The sequence below is a fragment of the Lathamus discolor genome, chromosome 6 (genome assembly GCF_037157495.1).
Source record: "Lathamus discolor isolate bLatDis1 chromosome 6, bLatDis1.hap1, whole genome shotgun sequence".
In the NCBI taxonomy this organism is placed as follows: Eukaryota; Metazoa; Chordata; class Aves; order Psittaciformes; family Psittacidae; genus Lathamus; species Lathamus discolor.
In genome coordinates, this window is record NC_088889.1 from 80,701,975 (window position 1) to 80,723,339 (window position 21,365).

Genomic DNA, 21,365 nt, shown 5'->3' on the forward strand with positions numbered 1-21,365 from the left:
TCTTCGCAATCTTTGCAGTTGCCGATGTATTTCTTTCAGTGCAAGACTGGATGCAATTTTAGTCTTGATAAGGCACTACACAGCTTCACACCACATCAGATGGGCTAAAAAAGGGCTTCAGAACCCTGATGTTTCCAGTTTGCTAGTCTCCTGTCTTCCCTTCCCCTCATAATGTGTGCAGCCTGGGACACAAACGACAGCTTAAAAGCAAGACCATGCTGTGACTGTTCAAGTCCCAAGATACTTGTAGGGAACAGGCAAGATGAGCCAAAAGGTCTCAGTCCCCGGGGCTGCTCCAAAGATACTGTGGTCACAACAAGGAAGCTTGTGTAGGGAGAAGATGATCCCCTCATATCGTAACATGCTCATACGTGTGGAAAGCTAAGAGTTTTCAGCCTCCGGGCAGAAAACTGGGAGCCTGAAAAGATATCTATCCACACCACAAAACACAGAACCTAAGGAGATCAGGCAACGTCAATGAACAGATATGCTTCACGCTTCTAAACACATACAGCATTTAAGCTCACTTACACAAGCCTAATTTACTTACATCTATATATGTAAGCATCAGTACTGTGCTTTACCAGCAAGGCAGGAATGTATAGGGAAGACTAGATCTATACATACTGCCTGCCTCCCAGGGGAGCACAGAGACCTGCACTATAGCTCTGCCAGTCCCACTGCCGTATTTCTTTCCCCAACACACATCTATTTGTGCAACAAACAACCCAACATTAAGGGCTGCCAGCAGCTCACTGCCTTTGCTTGTGATATCTGAGCTAATGAGGTGAGGTCTCAGGCTCTCAGTGAAGTAACACTAAAGCTTCCCACTGGGTACAGACAGCCACCTGTGGGACACCAGCAAACATCTTTAATTAAGGAAAGAGGTACTTACAATTTGCTTCTGTTTCAATGGCTTCACGGAAAAGCTGCCATCAACATGCTAGCAGGAAAAAAAGGAAATGTATTAAATAGCTGAAGTGTACAAATGAAGAGCAAACAGACTCATGATCAGTTGATGTCTGCTGCCTAAGGAGAGAGTGACATGAGTGTAACAGGGAAAGCCTGAATGGCCATCATTCCCAGCAGTTAATGGAACAGGGTATCAGTGACCCTTGTCTGCTCCAATGCAGAGCTAGATGCACTTGGCTCAAGCTAAACCTGGCTGAAATGGGTCAGAGCATGCACAAAAATCCCTTGACACACTGCGTGCTTTCAGGTTGCAAGCAGTCCAACTGGGTGCAAACACGTCTTCAACCAATCCAGCAAGACTTGGCAGGGGATATTTGTTAACACCCTAAAATAACATCCAGTTACAGAGCCTCTCTTGAGGCCAGAGCCCCGAGAGAGCAAGAGGCTGGCAGGAGACTGAGAACAAGAATCATTCACTGGATGGAGTCCAAACCAAGTCACATACACTCCACATTGCCACCTTCAGAGCTGCAGTGACTGCCTCAAGCCTTTCAATTGCTCACTGGCAGCAGGCACAGCTGGAACAATTCTGTATATACCTGGTGTCAGAACTGGTGACAGGAATAGTGCGCTATTTCTATTTTCTTCATCCTTCACGAGGGCCAGCCAAACTGAAAGAAAACAGCTCTCCTGCCACAGTCTAGAGAGCAGGAAAGGAAACTTAGGGGAAACTCCAGCAGGCTCTGCCGCTGTGAATAGCTGCAGCCATGCATCAGTTTGCTGAAGGAGTTTCAGAAGGAAGAGAGCAACATTGTACCAAAAGACAAAACAGTCCTGTTCTCCAGGCAAACACAGAGCGCCAAGTGTCTGCCTTTGGAAGAGCTGCAAGGCCAGACTGCACAGAGCATCAACCTTACTATTCTGATCCTAAAGGTACATATATAGCAAATAGGGAGCAGGTCTGTCTGTCCTCTGAGCATGCGCTGGCCATCATCAGCAGTGCTTATTAGCAAGGACCTCCTCTGGATTTATGGACCTACACTTCAAAAGCCCCAATTAATCTAAGGATGGGGAATATATTTTAATGAAACAGGGAGGAGAAAGAACTCAACATGTACTTTGCCCTGTGACTTTTTTATTAAAAGAAAGATTTTGATCTTGTTTTAAGTATGCAGTGGAAGATGAGAAGTAAGAAGTGGCCCCACCAGACAGCGTCTCCCACTCACAGCACACACAGACTAAAAAAGGGAGGCACATTCAATCCTTGAGCTCAGACCTGGACACAGCACATAATCCAGCATTGATGCAACGGCCTGACCAGCTTTAGTTAGTTCCCAGTTTTGCCTCATACCTCATTCAGGTCCCTGAACATTACTTTCAGGCTTTTGCCATCAACTTTGTGCATCCAGAATGCTCCCAGGTCCTGCACAGTAGGTGAAATTTACCTATAAGCCTTGAAATCCTGCTTCCAAAGCTGCAGCAGTTTAAGCCACTTTCCAGTCTCATCAGACAGAACTTTCTAAAGCTTCACTACTGCCTTCATGCTGACACATTACCAATATGTGTGTATTTTCCTACTTTCTACAAAGTGCTACTACCAAGTGCTGGCCATGGGATGCTAGAATGGGAACTTGAGAGTTGGGACAAATCCAGCAAAAGCTCTACTCCATGACTACAGAGGCTGGGCTTACTGCAACAGCGCTATGTTTGGATATTTGGAAAACAGCAACTAGACACACTCCTTTGAAAGTAAAAGTCATACTCGCAGCATCAGATCCAAAGCCTAAATTGAACCTTGCTGCAACCAAAAAGGCAATAGGTGAGGAGCACAGGTGAGTCTCACAGATGTGGGCATACCTTCAAAATCAGGCTGTAATACGCAGGAAGCTGATGGTCTCATCTATTTTTCTCTCCTCAGAAATGGCTGAACAATCATTTTGCAAGACTGGGGTTCTCCACCTAACGTACTTTCCTGCCAAAATGACAGATGGGCTCCAAACACCACAGCCTAACCCAAGGACCCACTGCCCACACTGTCCTCTCCCTGGTGCTGCTGAACAACTGAGAGATTCCCATGTGCTTTGTTTTTCCAGATAAGCTGGAGGAGGAAACTAGAAGAGTAAATCCCTGCACTAGTCCCAGGGGTGCTGCAGCTGCCCACCTCATCTCTTATTGCCAGAAACAGAACTACCTACAGAGCCAGTGCTCAGTGCAGCCCTTCTAGCATAGGAAAACTCTTCTTCACTAACTCAAACAAAAAGCAGCCTAGAAAACTTAAGAGCATCTTCGAACCACAGGGCTTCTTTAGGACTGACTGTGCTTCCCATGCCCTCTGACTCAGCTTGTCACCATCCACATTATCCACCCAGGAGGAACAAAGTAAGACCTGACAACTTGCTCAAGGACATGGCAGGAACCAAGCAGATTGAGAAACAGAAGTCAGCCACATGCCAGCCTGGATGTGAGGAATTTCTAAGAGCACAGAATTGATGCTGCTTCCCTCTACATGCCCAGCTCTGCTCTATCATCTCTTGCCTCATCTTAGCATGTCACTACAAGTATCACTTGCCCAGGATATATGTCTGCAGTATTCCACAACCAGATACAACATGATGCAGTTATGGATCTTGCAACTGTTTTCAGGGTCCAAGTATCATGGGAAGAGATTCTGTTATCAAGGTTTGTGGCATACAGCTTGGCTTAGCCTTACCATGTAGGCAGCAGTCAGCTACATCAAACACACCACTGAAAAGTAGTGGAGCTCAAAGTCTTTATGCAGGATATACCCTAATTATTTACAAGGGCTTGGTCCTACGTGTAAACTAAGGCCACACAATGGTACAACAGGGTCTGGACACATCAGATCCAGTTCTGCAAAGAGATCACGATGCCCTGGAAAACTGCATGGTAGCAGCTATGGTCAACACCTTCCACCCTCAAACATCTCAGCCACTGAGGCACACCCTCTCCCACTCACAGGAAACACCAGCTACAATTAGCTGAGTGACCAGCTGAGGTACAAATGATAATTACAGGCTGCACAGGAGCAATTATTTGCAAGCAATTATTTGTACTACAATAGCACCCAGTCCGGGGCAGGACTCCATTGTGCTAAGTGCTATGTAAATACAAACTAATGACCCATGAAAACATCTACCTATGCAAGGACAGGGACAGAGGGAAAAAGAACTCATTTACCTTTTCAAATGCAGCCAGAAGAACATGGGCATGACCTGTCACCTCAACCACCACTGCAAAAATAGAAAGAGCAGTCCTGGTTAAACCTTGAAAACAGCACAAGCACAAAACCACCCCAAGCTGCATTTCAGTCAGTTCACAATTCCTGAACCGCCATCTGTTCTATTTTCATCTCCTCTTGCAATTTAAAACTCTTCTTATTTTGTCATCTTGCACTCCTGCAGAGCAAGAACAAAACCCTGCTGGACTCTATAGTGGGACCCATACAGACATGCCTTCGTTATCTCGGGTGCTCCAAACTATTCCACTTTGTTTTCAGAGGCTGGAAAGGGAAAGTAAAACAAAACGCTCAGTGGGACTCCACTCTCCCCTCAAATTCCTGTTTTTAATTACCTGAATTGATCACAGAGATTAATAAATCCATCTGGTTTAACTGCAGTTGGCAGCACTTCCAGACCTGTTATTTATCTCTTTATTTCAATCTAATCTGACACACTCATAAAACATTTATTTCTCATACCAATTCTGGACATAAAACACCTCTGTCCAGTTCTCTGATTTTTTTCCCCCAATGACAAACATCCTATCTTCCCTCTTCCAAACTCAAGGCTTCCCTCTTAATCCAACACCGCTGAGAAGGGTCTGTCAGAGGTTTCAGTATTGCATCCATGATTCCAAATGCAGATACAGAATAGAAGAAGCGGAGGTACAATCCCAGTCTCCTTGGCTCAAGGCTTTAAGGTTCTGTTCAGCTCCAACTGGTTGGACCCTTTTGCTTACTTATGTTCAGACTCATTATACGGAAATGGAAGACAGAGGTCATAGAGGAGTCACAGAGAGAAGGGAAGGCATGTATCCACCTTGCCCTGCCCGAACCAACAAGTACCTGGGCTGTGCTCAGCACATGCAGAAGAGCTGGCAGAAACTATCACCTCTGTGCCAAAAAGCTGAAGGAAGCAACTCCTGAGTTGTCTAAAAGGGAGGGGAGCTCAGCAGCTTCCTTTGGGCCTCCAGAACACCAGTGAATGGGACTACAGCACAAAGATCAGGTTTGAGAACAGCAGCAGATGGGAGAAGAGAGTCCATACCTGTGGATTTGCTGGTAACCAAAACTTGACGTGGCAATTTGGGTGCAATTGGGAACATAATGGCATGCAGAAAAGAAGGCTGAAACTGGCAATTCATCTGCTTGCTCCCCCCATTGCCAGCCAAGAGAAAGGCTGCTCCAGCTTACTCAATACATGAAATCCAGGACTCTCCCAGCAGTTTGAATAGCCAAGAAAGAGACAGCAGACATTGCTTGCCTCATATCCTCCATGGCATTCAAGCAGTGTGTGTGGCTGGAGCGGTGCAGCACCTTCCCTCCCTAAAGGGTTTCTGTACCTTCCCCTGAGAGCCGTCCTGCCGGCAGCAATGTGAAAGGGCTAACACTGCGAGCTCACATTCTCCATGGCACGCACACATCTGTCAGAATTCAGTCCAAACCAACATCTCACTGACTGCTATTTTAATTTGCCATTCAATTTTACTTAACACAAGCAGTCACAGGCCAGCTGTAATTTTCCAGGTGCTCCAAACACACAAGGCCAGCTCCTTCCAGTCCCAGCAGTTAAAAACAGAACCAAAATACACAACAATCTCCTGAAATCTCGCTCAAGTGTCATATATTTCTATGCTGATATTCTCTCCAGGAGAGGATTTAAAAGCAATTGCCTTTCCAGGTTATTAAGAGATGACAGGACACTATTGGCTAAGACTGGGCATGGTATGTGCATAAACGTACGCTTCCCATGCTGCCTCCTGTTCTATTTTTGGTCCTTCTAGGCATGCCAAAAATTAGAAAGTACAAATACCTTGCCAAAAGCTCCATAAACAAAGGATGTTTTATATTTATGGTCAAGAAATATACATTTATGTCAATTTCACTAATAGTGCCCAAAATCACTAAAAATAGATGCACTTTAGAAGCAGTTTCCTCTATGTTGCACTGTGCTTTGTTAGTCACACTTTAAATTGGTTGATCCAATTTAAATTGGTTCTGTTTCACTGTGCTTGAAGGACTGTAAAATAAGGCAATGAATTTCTGGGCAATTTCACATCTATAACATAAGAAACTGAGCAAGTGACTGCACTAAACAACGCAATCAACAACGGGCCTTTTTCCTTTCTAATTATTCGTATATATTGTACAAAATGTTACAAACAGCGGAAGTGAAATGCTAGTCCTGCTGACCACATCAGCCCCTGGCTTTAGAGAACGCATGAGTTACTTGTGTGCTTTTCATTGCTGATGCTTAGAACGAGTGCAAACACATGGAGCTCAAAAGCACACTCCCCTTAAGGGAAATACTGTGGAACGTAACAATCCAAACATTTGTTGGACTTTCCCCTCCAAAATGGCAATGCGCTTTAAACATAATCAACAATATTACTTCTTATCAAAGGTTATGCTCTTTAATTGTAACCATTCAGCAACGTTCAGAAGAAGCAGGAGAATCTTAAACTGTTGGAAGAAGCTGTATCTGCTTGAACAGTGGGCTAAGCATTTGAAAGTAATTTCTTCTCCTCTGACCATTCCTAGGGGAGGGCCCACCCTACAGTTAGCTATAGGTTTTATGTGGACAAATCCCCCCAGTTAAAGATGGAGTAAACTCCCTTCTTGCCTTACAAACTGCAAACGCAAAACCCAAAGAGAAAGTAATCTGCTCTGATTTGTTCCTGGCATTGGTGGCAGAGCCAAGAGCTCACCCAAACACTATTCCAACACTAAATACCTGGCCATTTTTCCTGTAAAGAAATGAGGCTATTTTAAAAAGTGTGTTTTTATGTAAGAACCCATGGTTAGCTAGGCCCTTTCAACACAGGTAAGTTAAGGTGAAATCCCGAAATATTTTTATTCTGGAATGGTTCCCCAGGCCTCCGCTACAGGTAAAATGTTTTCATCATTGCAGAATAAGGCCTGCCCTGAAGGAGTCACATAACCTCAAAGAGAGCTAGACGACCATCAGAGCACACCACCATATGCTTACCATCTCCTTCATCCACCACTGCTCGGATAACCACAGGGAACACACCACGATCCAAGTCAAAGTTCAGCTGAGGGAAAGAAATGAGAGGAGGTTAGACAATTCACACCAGGCTTGCCTGAAGACAGTGCTCAAGATGGAGGTAACATCAGAGGAACGAAAGCACCTTCTGACCCACTCCCTGGTCTCAAAATGACACAAAAGAGCAGGAGAATTTAAAACTCAGGCACCAACTTTCAAAGGGAGTCAACCAGAATAACTACAACATATATACATGTCCCTGCCCATGGCAGGGGGGGTGGAACTAGATGGTCTTTCAGGTCCTTTTCAACCCTAATCATTCTGTGATTCTATGGTATACTGGTTATAGAACAGCAGTACACACTATTGCTCCCTACACTACAAAAGAAGCCCTGACTCTGTATGAAGTTCCTGAAGACATAGAGAAAAATCTGAAAAACTTCGAGATCATGCAACACTTTAAAGAAACACCAGACTGATTTCCATCTCTTGGCATGTTATGAAATTCAGGTCCTTAACCTTCTACTTGGCGAGAGTGAAAATTTAAGATCTCACTTGAGTGCAAGCAAAACAGACTCAATTTCTTCCTTTGCCCTGCACTTCATTAAAACGTTTCAAAAGCTCCATGTCATCTTACAAACACAAGAAAAATGCAACCTTACAAACATGATCCTATGCCAAGAACGGAAGTGGCTCAGAGACTGGATTTCTGGTGGTTTTCGTTAATTACTGGCTTGGATTTTTTGGTCTCATCTCTTGCCAAGAGAGAGGAAGCTGTCATTTTACCAGGTAGTCTGTTTTCAGCTGTCCAATGAAAACTGAGACCCAGTTCGAAGTGGCACAGCACCGCTCAGGTGGTGCTTCAGGGCTCCCCTCACTGTCCTGCAGCCCCAGCATCATGTGCAGCATGATTTTGTCCAGCTAGTCATAAGATAAACTATCAAGATAGTTGTTGACATTGGCACATATGGCAATCCAGAACACTCAGAATGGAAGGAAGGTAACCCTCACCATGAACTTTAACATAGTTGAAAATATTCCTCCTCAAATGAATTACAACCTGAATGTTCATCCTGAAATGAATGGTAACTGTACACCAGGAGATTATATACCCAGTGAACCACCAGCCAAGTATGTCATAGCCATTAGCCACATGGCTGTGCCTCTGCCAAGAGCTGCAGGCACGTGCTTTGGACTGCAAAAGCTCACAGCCAGGGAAAGAGAGGACTGCAGTTGTGCTGCTCCTCTGCCCACAGCTGCACACTCCTCATGCACGTTACTTGCCTTTGGGGCCACTCAGCTTCTGCAGTGCTTTCTGGAAGTGACTCTTAGCTGCCTAACAAAGCTTTGCACACACACACCCATTCAAATGTGATTCCAAACAGGTATGTGCTAAAAGACCTTATGATTTGACCAAGCTGGTCTTCAAGCCTGGGGGACATTGATTTTCATCCTCAGTATGAGAGTTTCACATTTTATTTCTCTTTTAAACTACCAGAATCCATTCTCTTTCCAGAACAGCAGAGTAACAAAGCAAATGCAAAAATCTCATTTAACCGCTCAGTATTTGTCATAGAAGAGTTTCATTAAGCCACTATTTTCCAGCCTGCATTTTTGAGCCTTTATGGCATGCCACAGAGGGACATTCATCGAGGACAACTGATTAAAATTGCTGAAAGAATCTTATGGTTTTGCTTTGCTTCCTGCTCTGATTTATTACAGTACGACAACAGTTACTGTTTGTCAATTTGAAGGGAAAGTCACATCACAGATTTGTGGTTGCTTTACGACAAACTTTTGCATTCTCAAACAAAAGGCCTCTTTAAGGCTCCATTTCACATTCATTTTTAGGACCTGAAAACAACTGCCTCAACACAAGCCATACACTGTAACTTGCAAGCAAACCAGTATATTATGAAGACATAGTGAACTTTTATAAAGCTTTCCACATAACAACCCAACAGAAGATTATTTTCCCTTCTGTTGGCCAGCCAAGAACTACATCATATGCAAGCATTACAGTGAGCAAAAACATGAAGTAAATCTGGGGTTTTTGGACAACACCAGCAGCAATGCTGAAGAGCAATCTGGAGCATGCAATTGTGCACAGCTCAGTGATAACACTCTGCCAGCTCTCTCAGGTGTAAGTGCTGCATTTCAGTGGCCACTTAAGATTTAGCTGTGTGCATTTTACTGGACTTATGAGGACAAGGATTGATATGTACACAGAGCCAAAACAGGAGAAGAAACTCTTCCGAATCACAGTGCTTGTTCCATATTACCTCCACAACCAGAGCTCCCAGGTAACACCAATGAAAATAAGAGGAGACAGAAGATGAAGCAGAATCAAGCAAAATAAGCTAGAAGCTTTTCTGTAGCATCTCTCCCTTTAAGCTGTCACAGGGATGTGACTTTAGTACTTGAGTTAAAACCTTGCTGGCAGGAACAAAGGTGAAAATTAAGTTTCTCAATTCTTTAAGAAAAAAGGGATCTGAGCTCCTACTTTCCAGCTGTCTCAGATGACAGAAGGGGTTGAAAAGCAGCTCTTCCAGGCTTTTGTAGGCTGAACTTGTGAAATCACATATTGGCAGAAAAGCCAAGACATCAGGAGACCAGACTCTGCAGGCTTTTGGTAACCACCATGGCATTTGTTGAGGCACGGGACTGATTATGGTTATAACTGTAACTCCAAGACAATAGCTATTCAATCTTTCAAAACACATGAAAGATTGCTTCCCCCCCCCCTTTTTTTTTCCCCTTTTTCTTCCTTGTTTGTTGTTTTTTTGTTTGGTAGTTTTTGGGGTTTTTTTTTATATTTGGAGTTATCTATCAGGTTTCACTTATACAATACAGGCTTGGGTCAGGAAATGAACACTGTATCATAGTTGATCCAGAGAGGGGTCCACAGGAACAAATACATTAGCAGTAGCTGCAGTCCAACTCCTCTGCATCAGGAATCTTTTATGGCAGACCTGCACAGAGCAGGGGAAAGATCAAGGCCTCCCTGCCCTGCATCACATGCAGAGGAAGCCCTTGGGCCAAAGCTCAGGGGCTCAAGAAGCAGTGACTGCCTGGGTTGGAATTTTGCGAAGATATTAAAACTAATAGGATTCCACAGATCTTGCTATGTGGTAAAAGCCACAGAGTTTAATTAAAAACAAGCCTTCCTTTGTTTGCAGTTATGGGTTAAACTAAAAGGAGGAAAGGCATTCCCTTATTTATCAATAATACACCAGTGTGAATCTGCCCCAGAAGGGAGAGTATCCCCCCACCTCACTGTACTGCTACATTCAATAATGCAGGATGTAGCCCTTCAACAGCAGCCTTCTAGAGCAGTAATCTATAAAGCATTTTGACTGTTCATCCAAACAGTAAAAAATTTTAAGAACATACTCCAAATATATGTGTATTTATTATTTATAAGATACATAGGAGCACTACTGAAGTTCCTCCCTGCACCCCAGTGAGCTGTCTTGCATGCACCCTGCTTTGGAGAACAAAGGTCCAGGTGATCAGCCAAAAAAAAAAAACCAAAACAAAAACCCCACCAAGACAGACATTTGTTCCCAGGAGCTCTTTGGCTGTCAGGGAGAGGAAGGCTGAGGAGTGGCAGGTTCCTCCAGGAAGAGCTCCAGTGTAATCTCTGCAATCTCCCTCCTACACTGGACACTGGGATGCCAGCTGATCAGTGATATCAAAAGTAGCTTCTTTGGGTTTCTTCGCTGTTTGCCTGATCTACCTGCCAAGTTCCCATACAGTGTTCATATCTGCTCCTCCTGGGGCCCTGTTCATCTCATACCCACAAAACAGGCCATGGCAGCTGGGAAAGGGTGTTCTACAGCCATAACTTCATGGCACTAAATGAAGTCTAGTGCTTCTGTGACAACAAGCTTGTGAAAAGAAGGGGATGCTGAGAAAAGACTTACCTCATCATCCTTCCAGTCTGAGAAATCTATCTTGAAGGAAGGCAAGGAGAATTGCTGGCTTACCCCCCTCTTGTAATGAACTGTCTCCGACTGCAGAGAGGGATTCTTTGTGCTGTATCTGGAGAAAGGGGGGGAAAGAAAACTTGCTGTAACATGTGATTGTTCTCAGCTGGGCTCTCATTCATTCCTGCCTGTCCGCCTTTCAGGAATCACAAGTGGCAGCTCTAAGAGGCAGAGCTGGCAGGGGCTGGCAGCCATTCAGTGGAGATACAGAAAAGGAAGAGGAAGGTCAAAGCAAGAAGGTGAGCACAGGGAAGGGAAAGCAGCACAGACAGGCAAGGTCTGATTGGGCCCATACTGACCCACCTGGGAACACTAGGTGTCAGAGGAGTACAGTGGGGTGCAGCAACCTGGCAAAGGCTGGCTAACTAAATCCAGGGCCAAGGCAATGCCGGCTTTCAGCCCAGCACACAGTCTTACTTTCTGCAGGGAACCCAGGAAGAAGCAGCAATGATCTAACAGTGGGAACACACAACCCAGCACAGTGGTGAAAGCTCTCCCATGCCTCTGCAGGACAGCTCTGCAGTGAGAAACACTTGGCTGGCTCACCATCATCCCGGTAAGCAGGAGCCATTCCAATTCACTGCTCTATTATTCTTTGTGTGCTTCCCCAGAGGTGTTGCAAGGGCAACCAACATCACCAGACACACACCAACCAGTCCCCGATGCTGGCCACCTATAGAAGAGTCACAATTCCACTGTCTTGAACCCAGCACAGAAACACCAGCACTGCTGTGCTGGGATGAACATCTCTGGCACGGGACCATAGCTATCATCCACCGTCTTCTGCATCCAGGGCTCCCCAGCCGTGTCTGCCCCGGGAGGGACCTTTCATTGCCCACTGGCTGTCAGTACGATGCACAGTGGGCTTCCATGGTAAAACAGAATCAGGAAGTTTTTGCCCCTGCCAGGGTGATTTCTGAGCTGGATGGGCAACGCCAATTCCGGCATGGGAGAGGAGGCAGCAAACTGCAAAACACAGTGGGAACATCTGAGGCTGTTTTTAACACCAAAGCCTTTCCTGTTGAGCTACCAACCATGTGTTCAGAGCTTGTTAGCAAACCAGAGAGAGAGATCCCTTGCCCAAGAGGCTTACACTGCAGAAACAACCTCCCCTGGCACAGTGATGAGACAGGTCTAGCTCCAGCTCGACAAGACAAACAGCCAGTCATAGTAATGGCATGTTATCTCTTCTGCACACTAACCATCACTTCCTAAACAACACTTCACACGGTAAGACTGAGGGCGTGCTGGCCTGCAGCCACTGCACACTGAACAGCTACAAGCTTGAAGCCTTGTTGACTCTTCAAACTTGATTGCCACTGTCCCTGATGGAGCAGACAGCCCAGGGACAGGCTCTAGGTACAGGTGTCACATTAGCACTAGGAACTTCAGGCTGAGGTTTTCCTTAATTCAACTTGGGATGTACAACCAGCTCCTCAGATCTTGCTGATTCCATCTGTCAGAGAATACATGGGCAAGTACTACTGCTAGCCCTGCAGCAAAGGAGACAACAGCAGAGGAGATCGAGGCATTTGCTGTGGCAGAGTCAGTGCAGAGCCCCATCAAGCACAGCATGCACAGAGGCAAAGAAAAGAGAATCCTTGCTTAAAAACATCATTCTGTACTTTTGAGGATATTCAGCTCTTCTGAAACACAGACACAACTTACAATTCACCAGGTACATAAGCAAAGGCTGGAAGCTCCAAGTTCCTTTGGCCCAGCTACACTTTGTGGAGGAGTGCAGCACACCAGAAGGGGATGGCAGTAAAAAGCTTTTCTATATCCAAGGTAATGCCTCCTGGTTTCTGTAAGCAAGGAGCAAGAGGCCTGGGCAGCTCATTGCCAGAGGGGGTGAAGCAAAATCCGTGGGAAAAGCCCACAGGGCAGAGTCAACCAAGAAGTGCAGAACTAAGCATTACACCAGAGATGGGAAGACTGGGCTGAAGGATGATGGAGATGATTACAGAGGACATGCCTGAACCTTAAAACTCAGCTTCAAGCGATGCTGTGAGTGAAAACTTGACACTCAAGAGTTTTAGCTCAGAGCCAGTGGGCTACCCTCCTGAGCTCAGGCCAACCAGCACTGTAACACAGAGCCTTAAAGCACAATGATTAGGATGCATTCTGCAGCTGAAGGATAAGAATCTGGATACCAGGAGATGATGAATTATCTATTAATTCCTCTCAAACCCAAGGAGGAAACCCCAGGCTCTGCACTGGCATGAACTGCTGCCTTTCTCTGGAAAGCAACTGTAGTACCTACACTGTTTGAGGATCCAGAAGTTTTATCAAGTGTCACAAGATCCATGAGCTGGAAGGCCATGATGAAGGCTGGGTTCACCACGTACACTCTGCTTTCCTGCCGAGGCAGGTACATCATGTTATTTATGCCAAGACCTTACCCTCAAAGACCATTCTGTACTGCTCTGAAGTTGTGCTGCTTTACTAGAAGGTCTCACTCCACCCTTTGCATTTAAAGCATAGTGTGGGAGAGATCAGAATGACAGGTCTTTTATGTGCGAATTACAGAGTGAGCAATTGAGTGAAGTTTTATTTACTGACTTGTCAAGCACAATGAATAGAGCAAGCTTGTATCTAGCTCCTTTTGTGGTGCTCTCAATGCTTCCCAGCTCTGCAGAGAAGCACAGTTCTCCCTCTACAGCTGGGAAAGCAGGGGATGGAAGAATGACTTATCCAAGGTGACAGCAAGTCAGGAACCCACTGGAAATGAAGTGCAGGGGAGAGAGTGGAGCTGGGAGAAGGGTGTAAACATGCTTATGATGCATGCCAGAAAAGGCAGAGGACCTGCACTTACAGCACCAGAAGCTGAAGCCAGTCTGCAACAGGAAAACAAGTAACCCTGTTCCAAGGAGTACAGGGTAGGACAATGCTCTCATAGACTTGCTGCTCTCACTATCCCTGACAAAAGAAATAAACCAGGTACACAGATTTTCTGAGCTGAAGAGTATGACAAAAACACCAAGGAGACTTCCCCAAGTGAACCAAGTGGGCCTTATGTTTCAGACTGCGTCACTGCCTAAGCCCCACTGTCAAACCTTCTATCAGACTTGGATCTGAACACCCAGACAATGCTGGGGACCAGCAGCCAGTGCTGAGGCTGCTGAGCATCAGCAGGGCCAGGGCCTGGTGAACTCCCTGGAGTGCTGATCCCAGATTGTCACAGAGATCAACCACCTTTCTGAGGTAATGCATGGGATCCACTGCACAAGCACATCCTCCTCATGCTGCACAGCAGCATAACTTGGCAAGCTGTTACAAAGCAAGTATCCTGCATATTAGTGTCTAAGTGGACTTTATCCATCTCCAGCCCTTTTTGTTGGCATCTGCTGTATTTATAAGTGTCCTACTACCTGCCTGTGCTGCTGTGGGTTTACAGCAAACAGCGGTGGAGAAGCTCTGTAGAGTTGTGGAGATGTGTTACAGCAAAGGAGAGCATGTATTAAGAATAAAAGATAGCAGAGAAGCAACGCACCGCCTCTCCCTGCATAAAGGCTGAAATCTGAATGTCTGGGCTGCTGTTCATCAGACTGCACCAGGCCAGGATTCCACCCAGAAAGGAGATGTAACAAAACCACCTCGTGAGCACTGTCAGCTCAGGACACTGGAGAAATGGGGTCTGTCCTATTAGGTCAGGACCAAACAGAAATCCCTGGTCACATCTTTTTAAACCTCTTTCTTTGCTCAGGTACCCAACAGTGTGAGAATCACCAGTAACACAAGGTACCACACTGCTGACTGCAGCAACAGCCCCCAGCTCTGTCCTCAGGATTCATGCTGCCCCTCTCCTTCTGTAAGCTCTTTGATACACCTTTACTCTCACAAAGCAAAGCTTACACTCCACACTGACTCCTTCCTCCTTCACATCAAAGCTTTACCCCCCACCAAAACCAGCTGTGTATTGGAGAACCAGCAGACGACAAGCCCTGTGACTACAGCACCATGATTTCTGAGAGAACAAGAAACAAACTAAACGCTTCCACAGTCTCACTCCTCCATCATCATTTGAGAAGCACTCACTACCTGCACAGAGAAACTCAGCCTGTGGCTCACAGTCTTCTCCCTGTAGGCAGTCCAGACTTGCTACTGGGCACCTGCAGACCTTAAGTAGCACCCGAGCCACCACTGGCATGCTAATGTTAGGAACCTCTGGCTATGCAGAGTTAAATTTCTGTTGCTACATGCTCACTGGAGATGCAGCATGACCGTGTGGGAATGTTCCTCCTCTCACTTGTCCTCAGTGCCTGGGGAAGCTCTCAGCAGGGTGCCAGGCCCACTTCATGCAGACTTCCTCACTGCTGTGTTCCTCAGCTCCGCTTGGCACTGGAGCTGCCTCAGACAACTGAAAGACGATTTCTGTTACCACAGGCACGTTGGGACCCCTGACCAAGCAAGGATCCTAGCCAGCTTGCCTGAGGATTATGCAGAGCACTGTCCAAACCTCATTCCTCAGAGAAAAGCAGAATGCACAGCAATGTTTCCCCAAGGTACCACTTTTGACTAGTAATGGCTGAGAGACAGACTGTGCTTTGAAAAGCCTGTGGACAAAATGAGAGAGTTCTCCTTCTTTGGCACAGCTCCACACATCACATGGCAATTTGCAGTGAGCTGAGACAAAGCAGAGTCACACGAAAGCTTTGGAGGGTACTCAGGAACCAATTCTTCCACTGCTGCAGGCTGTGACCACCTGGCAGGCTCCATGTCCTCTTAAGGGTGATGAAGAGGGAACCAGTCATGTTCTGCTGGCATTCAAAGGGCACAGGAGACAGGGGCTGATGTGGAGCAAGCACACTGACTCTCTCTCCCCCCTGTTCACTACCCTTTCATTTTGGGCCAGGATCTCGGGTCAACTTTCGGAGAACAAGGAAGTTGATTTGTTGAAACTGGATGATCTTAAGGTATTTCCAATCCTAACCATTCTATGACTAACAAGTGTCTCAACTCGGAGTGATTTTTGTTGGTAACAGAAGCACTACCAAAATATAAGAAGGCCAAAGCGCTGGGCCTCAGAGTCAGACAAGAACCAGCCCAGAGCAGCTCCCACACAGAACATGGAGGTTTACCTGGTGCTAAGCTGGTGTACTGCAGTCCCTGACAGTCTTCTCCTCCTATTTCTTTCCAAGAACGAGTTTCCACTCCAGGCCAGGAGGAAACAAATACTTTAGCACGCAGCTGAAGCCCTGCAGAGGTCTGCCTTCAGCTGCTGAACTGAGTGGTGAAAGCACCGGGCTCACGACTCCAGCCAGGCTTCAAAGCTGGCAGCTTACACAACAGCTACACAGAGCACACAAAGGCCAGAACTCTTATTAAAGACAGAGGGTTTGTCTGTTCAGTGAAATCTATAGAATTTAGCTCTCCAGCCTGTGAACTCTGCACACCACAGTGTTCCCTTGGGGACTGGTGTCTGCCTGGATCAAAGCGGGCTTCAGCTGTAAAGGCTTGTGCCTAGTAAAAACCAGCGCTCTCCTCTGATTTCTTCACACAGAAGGAATCTCCCTGCACAAAGAATTCATATGAATCACCAGTCCACAGCCAAAAGCAGCAAGGGCACCTTTCAAAGGCCCTGAATAAAGAGCTGCTGTTAAATAACCAAAGGAATATCTGAGTGCCTCTGCCTCTCCTACACAAGTTTTAGTGAAAACAGCCATGTGCCGAGCTACCCGCTTCAGTTAGATTCCATTTTGTGAACCAACTATTCAAACTTCCACATGCAGACAGAATATATAATCATTGCAGTGTCATGTCCACCATCAGCCTGTGGTAGGATGTTTGCAATGTGTGTAGCAAGCATTGCAAAGCAAACAAGGAAACAAGATTTAACAATGAAATAAAATATATCCAGTACACCCATCTGTGCATCAGCAACACAAACAGCACACCCCTGAAAAAGGGCAAGCATTGCAGAGCTACACTGACCTATTCTCATTGTGTTTTCTCTTTATAATGAGAAAACAGAGCTTGGCATCAATACCAGGATACGGAAGAGAACCTTTTCTGTCCAAAGAGGAAGACCTTATTCTTATGGGCTGCAAACTCAAACTTCCCATGTCATATTTATCAGCAGCTCCTGATCTGCCCAGATTGCTCATGTTTTTAGAGCTGGCTTTTTAAAGTTCTTCCACCTACAGGGCTGGTTTGACTTCTTCCCCTGGGGAAATAACCGCTGCTGTCATGTTTTAACAACACACAATCCTTCCTGCTAGTCAGCAGGACAGATTTCTACAGCTGGAAAAGTCCCAGGGGCCCTCCCAGGAACAGGCTAACAGTGTGCACATCCAGGCTTTTGCTAGAAAAGGAAAGGATACGTTTGTACAGTGCACACAAAAAGAGAATATAAGCATCTCCACAACCTGCTCCAAAAAACACACCAGTCTCCTAAAACATCTTTTGTACACATCTGAGTGTAGAAACACGTAAGCCAGTTACTGCAGGAGAATGCAGACTACAAACTGGGTGTCCTTCAGCTGTTCTCTAGGAGCTGTAGAGGGGTACTGCCAGCCCTGAGATGGAAATGCACTGCAGAGCACCTTGCATTCATCTGGGGGGAAATGACCTACTTATGGGCAACCACTAGTGAGTAGCTGATGTACAGATGGTACATCTGCATGTCTGTGCCTCCTCTATGCACTAAGGCAGAGGTTCTCATGCCATTCTCAAGCCCTACCTAGGGCCCATCCTGGTCACCCAGGCTAAGATGGCTGCGTTCTTCCTTGTTACACATGCTGATCACCCCTACCACAGGCATGCAGCTGCCTCTCCGGCTGGCTAGTCTTAAACCCCAGTGAGCATCACAGATTCTGACAGCAAATGTCTCTCTGCTTGTAGGACGTTTCTGAAGCTGACAGGTACTGCTGTGCCTCAGGGACACTGAGCAATACAAGGCTTGCCCTTGCAGGTGAGCAGTCAAGCTGTTTTGAGTTTCTCCAACCAGAGTACTCCTTGCTTTCCATCAAGCTGCTGGAAACTGATGCCAAAGGAAAGGACAAACTAAGTATCACTCCAAGCCAGCCAGATCACAGATCCTTAGGTAAGACGCTGTGTCCCCTCAGGGGAGCTCACTGCAGGGGCTGCCACAGGAAACAGAAGCACAGCAGAACAGTTTGAGGATTTCCAAAACCAAAGAAAATGGACAAAGACAGAAAAATAAACTGAGAATACGGGGGGTCTTGAGCTGTTCAGAGGCAGGTCACTGCTAATCCCATGCCATTAAAGAGACTCTGGACACAGACAGGTCCCACCTCTGACACTCTTGTGGCAATACCAGTCCTCTGAGAACTGATGTATTTTACTCTAGAGAGTCTTTAGGCTCACCACAAAGTAACTGGGCAAAATATATTCAGAAGGCAAGAGGAGCAGTTCCTTCTAGGTTTAAACTAATTCCCATTTCATCCAACAGGCTTCTACAGATATCTGTACTAGCACCAGAAAATGCTGGATACCTTCCACTGGGCATGAGGCTGCAGAGGTGAAGACACCTCTACAATCACCACAGCCACACATTCACCTTCTCCAGACTTTACTGGCCAACTGTGGTCCCACAGCAGTGGCAACACAGCTCCCTGTGAAACTCAAGAGTTCATCAGTTCAGGACAAGAGGCAGGTGGCAGTTGGAAGCTACACGTTCCCAAGAACTTGTCTGGGAAACGGTACAGCTAAGCATATCTCCCAGCAGGATTGCCTGGGAAAGCCTGCTGAATGCTCCTTTGAGACAGGTTAGGACAGGCAGCACATACTGATAAAGGCACCAGCTTTTAAATGCAGCCCGAACATCTCCAGGAGGAAGCTTCCTGGCTTGCAGAGAGAAAGGCTTCCCTTGGGTCACAGAGAGCAGCTAACCCTGAAGGCAGGCCCATGACAGAGTGCTGTGGCTCTCAGATGACCAGAGACCCTAGAACAAGCAATGCCTCTGCTCAGGGAGAGCCACCTTCCCTCTCCTCCCTCCTCTCACCCTAAACTGTAGGCACTTAACAACGCTCCTAGCAGGAGTTTCACATGAGCAGGAGCGCTGATACTATCAGGACCAGTGTTTGTTTCAGCAGAGAAGCAAGAATAACTTGTTTAGCACTTCTGAAGAGCCATGCTGCAGGCTGGGGATGAGAAGAAAATCTCTGCTTTTGCAAAGGGTCCAGAAAGTTTCTCCCATTTTAGGATTTAGCATCAATTTAGGAGAGTGGGAAAAAAAAAGTATTCTGTTTTAAAAGCATCTTCTTCCCAACCAAGTGCTGAACACAGCCATAGAAGTTTTGAATTTCTTGACAGTGCGGCTTTTGCACATGCTTGTTCCTTTGATGTAGCTGTTAGCACCAAAAGAAATTGAGAAAAAGGAAAATCTACCAGCCCAGACAGGGGGAAGCTGCAGTCCTATTTGTGCACTAAGAATGCACTCCCTCCTCTCAGAGCTCAAAGAATGCAGCCCAGATTTTTTTTTTCCACTAGAATTTGAAAAGAATAAATCAAAGTAATTATAGAACTGCCCCTTCAGAATTGCTTTGCAAAGCTGAAATCAGAGCTTCAAAAGGCTTTTACTAGCAGCCAGCAAATCCGGAGAAACAGAGATACCTACTTCAAGCAGCTATACTAGCCCCAAGATGTGCTTCACGAGCCACTGCCACAGGGAAAAATAGCCTGGGTTGAATTAAAGCGGTTTATAAAGTCTATATTTGTATCTCGCTTCCTGCAGCCCTTATTACCTGCACATCTGCATGAAATCAGGATCAAGCCTTCCAAAAGGTTCCCTGGCCTCTAGTGCAGCCCCCCCCCCGCCACCTATATAACATTTCTTGTCCAAGAACTCCAGAGCAGAGATAGACAGCTCATCACTCCTATACTATGGGGAAATAAAGTATGACCTTTTCAATAAAAGGCCAGCAGTGGAAGCAAGAGCTGAATCCAAGTACTTTACCTTTTGATGTAAAGGTTCAGTGCACGGAGCACTGCTGCCACCCTGGCAGGGCAGCACAGTGTGGTCAGCTACATTTTGTTAGCAAGGTAATGACTGCTGTCTACTGATCTTGATTTCATGCAGAGGCAAGTAGGGTTCATGAACAAAGGCTTCTCTTCTGGCATCTGGACAGAGATCTCCCCCAGTGAACCATGGACAGGGTGGATTAAAACATTCAGGTTTAAAAGAATATTTCTTTGAAGGTGACAGTTGTGTTAACTTTAAGATGCTCTACCTAGCAATTGTTCAAATTAGATTTAAAAAGCAATTAGGTAGTTCATGTTTGCTGCATAAACTTTAAAGAGCAGACAACAGCACTGCTGACAGTCACTGACTGAGCGCATGGCACTGATTTAAGTAACACATGTTCTTTAAGTGAACCAGAAACTATATTTTCCTCCTTCAGTCAACCAACAGAGTTCTGAGAGGAGAGCTAAGAGTTACAGAAGACACACTCTATCCAGAGTTATATTCAGCAACTATAATACTTCCATTAGGCAATTATTATTCAAGGCATAACTTGACAAGGCGGTCTCTTATGAGTCCAACATACAGCAGTCAACCAACAAGAATGCTACACTGCTGGTCTCAGGTGACTCAGTTGCATTCCACCCCAACACAGCCTGGTTCAAGACACAGGTTAAAAAGAATATCTTTCTTTTTAGAATAACTTTCTTTTTTGCCATTTTGACACAACAAAAAGCAAAACTAGGAGTCTGGAAAAAATGCATTTTTAACTACATGTATATTCTTTACTGACTTAAGCTCATTGTAAAATGTAGCACGAAGGTTGATGTGAAGCTTATACTGAGTTGTAAATACAGATACTAGATGTTTTGTCGTTACTGACCAGTGACAGTCTCCAAATAAATCAACAAGTGAATGTGCAAAACAAGATTAAAATCAATGATTTTAAAGAAGACTTGCTGATTAAAGCCATGGCTGAAGTCTGGCAATGTAAATACATCCACCCTGGCCACAGAGGCCCTCAGTTCTTCCCATTAGCCCACAGCAGGTTTCCTCCTTGGGTGAAAAACAAGGAACACTGCAGAGCAGCACAAGGGACACTGGCCACCTCTCCACATTGTACCTTTATTAGGAAAAGAGGACTTCAATCTCCAAGGCTGCCATTCCAACACCTTCACTAGCACTAAATTCACAGGAAACCTAAGAACCTAAGAGACGGAACATGGAAACTTTATTCTAAGGTATCCTGCTTCATTCAGCTCTGCTCAGGACAAGCTGAATCTAAATAGAAAG

The 21,365-nt window shown here is 45.7% G+C and overlaps 1 protein-coding gene across 4 annotated transcripts in view; it reads right to left on the minus strand.

Annotated features, from left to right (window-relative positions):
* The window catches only part of MGRN1 (mahogunin ring finger 1), a 55,499-nt gene that overhangs the window by 15,321 nt on the left and 18,813 nt on the right, over positions 1-21,365 (minus strand). For all 4 annotated transcript variants that reach the window (XM_065684069.1, XM_065684068.1, XM_065684070.1 and 1 more), the window contains exons 5-8: positions 11,084-11,201; positions 7,140-7,206; positions 4,111-4,163; positions 896-943 (exon numbers count right to left, since the gene is read on the minus strand). In XM_065684069.1, coding sequence (XP_065540141.1) covers positions 896-943; positions 4,111-4,163; positions 7,140-7,206; positions 11,084-11,201 — 286 coding nt within the window. The remainder of the gene's footprint in view (positions 1-895; positions 944-4,110; positions 4,164-7,139; positions 7,207-11,083; positions 11,202-21,365) is intronic.